The sequence below is a fragment of the Gavialis gangeticus genome, unplaced genomic scaffold (assembly GCF_001723915.1).
Source record: "Gavialis gangeticus isolate Ggan-Ray unplaced genomic scaffold, GavGan_comp1, whole genome shotgun sequence".
Lineage (NCBI taxonomy): Eukaryota > Metazoa > Chordata > Crocodylia > Gavialidae > Gavialis > Gavialis gangeticus.
The window spans coordinates 11,637,398-11,643,919 of record NW_017728992.1 but is presented as its reverse complement, the minus strand read 5'-3'; the positions used below and the strand labels follow the sequence as shown (position 1 = coordinate 11,643,919).

General features: G+C 39.0%; 1 protein-coding gene across 1 annotated transcript in view; it reads left to right on the top strand.

The window, feature by feature from the left end:
- The window catches only part of ABCA13 (ATP binding cassette subfamily A member 13), a 375,209-nt gene that overhangs the window by 212,886 nt on the left and 155,801 nt on the right, over positions 1-6,522 (top strand). The window contains exon 35 of the mRNA XM_019518403.1: positions 845-932. Coding sequence (XP_019373948.1) covers positions 845-932 — 88 coding nt within the window. The remainder of the gene's footprint in view (positions 1-844; positions 933-6,522) is intronic.

The window sequence follows — 6,522 nt, the reverse complement described above, 5'->3', positions numbered from 1 at the left end:
ATGGGTATGAAGGATGAGTCCACGATGCCTGTTTTAATTCAGTCCTTCTCTGATCCCTTTGGACCTCTGCAGTGAGTAAGTGACATAACTTCAGGCAAGGTAGTTTGAGGAGTCTCTGGTCAGCAGAGACTCCCTTTGCCTGGAGAAGGGTGACTGCACCTGAAAGCTTGCTAAGAACTTTTTCCCGGTACTCAGTTGGTCTAATAAAAGATATCACATCTGCTCAAAGTACCTTGTCTGCCTATGTCCTTAGACCAACACAGCTACAACCAAAAACCCAGTGACATAATTGGAAAAATTTGAGCAAGAGTAATTTTACTGAAGAGAAGGAAGTGTGTGTTGCGTGTGTGTGCACCACCCCCGCCACACCCGCACACACACACACACCCACACACACCCCACCCCACGCCCCCTCCCATCTGTGAAATGGAATTTGATTTTAACTCCAATTTACAAGTTCAAGGTACGTTTTTAGGATGAATGATTCATTACAATACATTTTGGCCTTGGAAATAATTGCATGGTTAAATACATTTTGTAAAAATCCAAACCATCTTAGCAACATAATTATGCTTTCTGAAAATATAGGTTTTATCAGTGGAGTTTAAAGGAACTTCCTTTGTTTTAAAGTGCATAATAATCATTTGATTATAAGTTATAAATTAGGTTTCATTTCAAGTAGAAATATGCTGATTATGTGAGGATGAGCTACACTTCCAGCGTGACATGTAAAGAATAATCATATAGATTTTTCCTTCTGTGTTGCAAAAAATCATTTTTCACAATGCTAACAAAGGCAAGCCGCTGACAGATAATTTACTATTGCATTGTTTTATATTACTAGATATGGAGGTTGGACATTTGGAGTGAAAATACACCCTGAACTTCAAGGTGTCAAACCAAACTGGGCAAACTCTAAGCCTTTGGCTAAGGTAAGGTGCACTTCTATATTTACCATGGATTCCAAGATCCTTAGTGCTTAACAAATAAGAAACAATAATATAACTGAATATTTGTAGTCAGAAATAAGGAATGTATTCAAGGTCTTCTGTCCAAGTTTCTTGCATACAGCTATCTTCCTTTAATTTGCATATATTGGTCATAAATAACTCAAATGACAAGGTTTCTATAACTTCCCTTTTGAAAGTATTTCAGAATATGACTGAGCTTACTTTTAAGACTTGTCCTGGTAATCAGCCTAAATTTTCCTTTGTATACTTTCTGCTTTTACTAAAAATCAATTTCAGAATTGACTTATGTCCATTGAATTTTGTTCAAATGAATTATTATGGATGGTTATGCCATCCTCATGAGAAATAATGTTCTTTGCTATTTTTATTCTTATGCATCAATTTCATAGCTTTAAAAAGTAAAGTTTTGAATGTCTGGGGTAACTATCACAATTGCACAATAAATAACACTTTCCACTAATAAGGTGCTCCTGAATCCCTTTACAGTTCCCCTTTTAATGGAGAAATTGAGGGGTTCATATATCTTGCTTAAGATTACACAATGGTTATGTCTAAACACTATGACAGCAGTGTTCAGTCATGCCTCCATGGAAATAGGCCCCAACAAACTGCTCCTGTTCAGAGTAGATGAGCCCTAAAATGAAGCAGTGAAGATGACCTGGAAGCTCTCCAAGCTAGTGCACTTGGACATGCAGGAAACCGAGGAAATGAGCCCCTCAAGGTAGACAGACTCACCACCTCATTTCTGGGATTGATGCAAGCAGAGTGGGAGTGGGTAGTTAATTTTATTTCCTCAGCAGGGTGAAGGAGTCTTCTGCCACCTCTACCATTGACTTAACCAGTTGATTTAGGTTTAGCACCTAGGTCTCTTAACTTCCCACACTTCTGGTTTAACCAGTAGTTCATATTGGCTTGCTTTATAACTCACTGCCTTACTTTTCCTGATTAACTGGTACAGAGATATCTCTAAGAGGCAAGTCCTGGAGGTTTGAACTCCATTAAGTTTAGTGGAGTTTTTTGAAACATGCTGGACATATTTCTAGGAATAGCATTGTAAGGCCTGGATCTGCCAGGGTGCTGGGAGACTAGCAAGTCTCCAAAGAAGTCCTTTCTTTAGGACTACATGAAAAAGGCCATCAGGACTAACTCTTCAGAGACTTGAGAGCAAGAGTCCAATGTGGACAGGAACAACAGTCTCAGAAGTCTTTCAGGTCTTTATGGATGGCCTTTATTTTATGTTTTCTCACACTGATAGGTCCTTAAAGTCTTTCATGTTAATACAATTGGTTATTATGAATTCTAAGTCAAGGCTGGAGAGACAAAATCCCTGACATAGAAGAATAGAAATAGATATTATTATTTCTTGCAAATGAGGTAGAGTTGGAACAGTTTATCCAAAATCACCTCCTTGTCTACCACTTTAATAGGGAGCTGAGTTAAAAAGGGATGTGGATACCATTATCTCATGCTTTGTTTTTCAAAATCAATGTGCGCTTGCAGAGTCAGCCATAACCTGTACCATTTTGTTTTGACTATCAACCATGTTTATTTAAGGTTTTTCTGGTCCCTTTTTATCCCACAAACTTCTTTTAGCTTTTTTATTTTTCTTCTCTAAAGAAGCAGGGCAGGAAGGGACCTTCAGAGGTCATCTAATCCAACCCCGTGCTTAGGCAGAATAATCCCCAACTAAACCATCCTATACAAATTCATAATCTAAACTGTTTTTAAAACTACCATCAAGCCTGACACAACATAAAACATAACATCCTAATCTGTCATAGGTAAAGAAGGGGGGGCCAAAGCAGCCAACGTCTTGCTTATAGAAAAAATTGTTAATATATGCTCAAAGGAACGCAGGTAGAGGGCCATGCCCCCAGCTACAGAGGAAGGCAAAAACCCATACTAGTCTAACCATAGGGTAACCATAGGGTAACATTCCTTCCTGACCCCAGATAGGCAATCAGTCTGACCCTGAGCAGAGGGGGAAGATGCTCTAGCCAGGAACCTCTGGCTTTAAGTCTCAACAGGAGCATTGGCACACCCCAGTCAAAATCCTAAACCTTGACTGAAGCCAATGTCTAATGACTCTGAGAGAGGCTTAAAAACACCCTTACATGTATAACAGAAAGGTGGGGAGGGGGCAACTAGGAAAACCCAGAAGCATGGAAAATTCCATAGTAAAACACAGGCATAGTGACAATTGATCGTCCCTGACCAGTAGCTATTCAACCTCTGGTTGAACACCTCCAGTGGAGGAGAGTCTGCAACTTCCCTAGGCAGTTTATTCCACTGTCTCACTGTTCTACCACTGAAAAAGTTTTTCCTGATATTCGGTCTAAACTTACTTGGCTACAACTACAAGCCATTGGTCTGCAGCAAGAGAGGAAAGGTGTTCTTCCTCTTTATGGCAACCCTTCAAGTATTTGAAGACTGCTATCATGTCCCCTTATAAGCGCCTTTTCTGCAAGATGAACTTGCTTCAACCTCTCCTCTGATTTGAACCTCTGATTTTTAATCAATTCTTAATTAGGCACCCAAGTCTAGAGAGGGTTGTAATACATTGTTTTTTTCTTACTACTGTTTTTCTCCTATATGTCTTCACTCATTTTAAATTCTTGTTTTGACATGCTTCCTCCGAGGCTTTTGTGAGGGTCTTTTTAAAAATGTCTTTGGCACATACTCCACCTGCCATCAGTATCAGGATAAATTATAGTTATATTGTTAGTGAGTAAGCTTCATATTTCAGAGCCAAACACAACAGTGCACTAGATTTATAAAGGGCATTGTGTTATCTAAAATACCTCCTGGAAGTGGCTTTCGACTGATGCAGTGTCAAATTATTGCATTAACCTTTCAGTAATTAATGGCCAGTCTTTTACTTTGACCTTTCAGGCCTGTTCACAAGACAGTGAATATACCATTAACATTGCCTCTTATGAAAGAAAATGTGAAATTTGCATTTGAAGAGACTTACTGCACTATTCATATCGCTGTAGGAAACCTCTGAATCCTCACATACTGTTTCCCACTGCAGAGTGCACCAGCCATCTAACTTGTCACTTCAGATTAAAAATATCTAGTTAAAACATGGAAGGTGTCTAACACCTTAACTGCTTCATCAGCCTCCACGCATGTGAAAAAACTGCCAGGAATGTCTGATTAAAAATACAGACTTCTGACATTTGGAGAGGCCCACCACTGCACAGGCGTGTAGCTGAACTCAACAGGTCATCCTTGGCTCCTCCCTTTTTCTGTGTTGACGGAGTATGTTCCTCAGCTGCATTTGATAATGTGGGCTATGAAGTGTTACAGAAATGCACTAGGTGATCATATAGATATCAAATTTAATGTATCTGCTCCTAGAAGATTTTAGGAAGCCAGGTTGCATGCAGGAAGGCAATTTGTTCCTTTGGCTTCTCTATATTCATTACAAGCTGTAGGTCAGTCATCCAAGCTGGAAGAATAACGTGCTTCCAGGTAACTTATTAATGGCAAATTTACAGGGTATTTAAAACACTAAAAACAGAGTAGAGACCAAGCTGGTGGCCTCTGTACTAGGTTTTGTTTTTTTAACTAAAAAAAATCTCTACTGTGGAATAATTTGCCTGACTAGGATTTGAAGATAAAATTGTGCAAATTAACAATGTTACTTTATTAACACCAGGAATTTGTCATTGTTCTGCTCAAAGGCAGTGAACTAAAAGGAAGTCCATTTGAATGATGTTTACTCAGTTGTAGGAAAAGAAGTTTTAATAAGCCACATAGATTCAGAAATCTAAGACCACTTGATTTAAAGGAGGGTATGGATGGTAATAACATTATTGTTGGGGCACTGACTCTATTAAGAGCTCTTCTAGATATGAAACGAGATCCATGCTTGATGTGCTTGATATAATAAAATAAATTATATCCCCGGCAAGAAGACATCTGTCCTTAAAGCAGTGATTCTTAAAATTTTGACCCAAAGTACCTCTGATTAGACACAAGGCACCCCATGGAAAATGCCAGCTCTTAGCTTTCACTTGCTTCTTGACTATGGAAAAATAATAGAGTAAGTCTTCTGTTATAAAGAATGCAGAAAGACCACAACAGGTCAGAATGTTTTGACACTATGGAGTCCTATGCAAAATCTCCAAGTTTATCTTGTGACTCATGTAAGTATTTACACAACTTATATCGTGTGGCACCCAACAACACTCTTAGAAGCATGTTGCAGCACTCCAGGATGCTGTGGCACCCTGGTTGAGAATCAGTGCCTTAAGGTCTCTCAAGCTGTTGCTCTTCCTGGTGATATTTAGAGAATGTTCATCAGTAGCTGTATCAGAAAGCCTCATTGTCCGATACAATACTATAGAAATAACCTGTCATAAAAATGGGGAACTGAGACACAAGGTCAATTAATCAACTAACCCACCACTACACGGAAAGTCAGGTAGGCATAGACATGGCTACACTGGGGCTGAGTCCAGAACTACAGTCTTAGCTCAATGCCATAGCTTTTTGATGGAGCTTTCTATTTGTGGTTAGGTTCTGCCATTGCCTGGATACTTCTTCCTGACCCTGGCATAGAGAAAGATGGATCTGTTAAGTGTGGATTCCTTCCTTCTTGTCCTCTCTCCCCAGAATTAGTGACCAGGTGGAAGTGGTCTGTCCGACAGATCTGCAAATGTTTTGAATGGAACCAAGTGCACTGTCTTTATTTTTGTGGTCACTTGTTCAGAATAAGATGTTAGGCTTTTGAAAAAGAGCCAGATGTATCTGCTGATGAAGATAATACCATCAAGAACTTTCTTTTCACTTTTGCCAAATTATAAATGAATAACTATCTTTCTTTAATTTTGGCTGTTTCCTGATGGTCTGACTGACTTACACAATTTTGTCCCAGTCTTGGAGGAAGAATTCTTTGATTCTAATTATTGTGCAGAACACCCGACTGTGTTGTTACAGACAATGCTATATTGTCAGATTTTATGCTTTCCTTTAGAATCTTGGTTGCATTATGAAATTCCTGGGATATTTTGTGAATACTTAGTGAGACCTCTCCCTGGCCTCCAATTAACTGAGAATGTGTCAGTAGAATTTTGTATTATTGTTTTTTTAATTGCCTCTTTTTTCTATACAATGCATATAATTGCAATGGTTTTCATTATGTGCATTTAACTTCTGTATTTGAGGTGATCTGAACAGAACAGCTAGAAGAAGAAATGGGATTATGGGCTAGTACAGTCTTTGTTTTGCTCTGGTGCCTCATTGCACAGGGGACCAGGAAGTACAGAATTCTTAAAATTACTTCTTCAATATGTGTTCTTGTTGTTGTTTTTGGAAAGCTGAGGTCTTTTCCCTCTCCATGCTTCTTAGTCACCAAGGGTGCTGATGGCTTTAAACGAAGGTTTTATGCAGTATTCCACACACTTATGGACAGAAATGTCATGTGAGAGTTTTGGAGAATATGTATGAAGTGCATTGGAAGTTGTAAGATCTCAGACTGGGACTTAAACATGGGACTTAATTGATGGAAGTTTCATAGTTTCTAGGGTCGGAAGGGACCTGA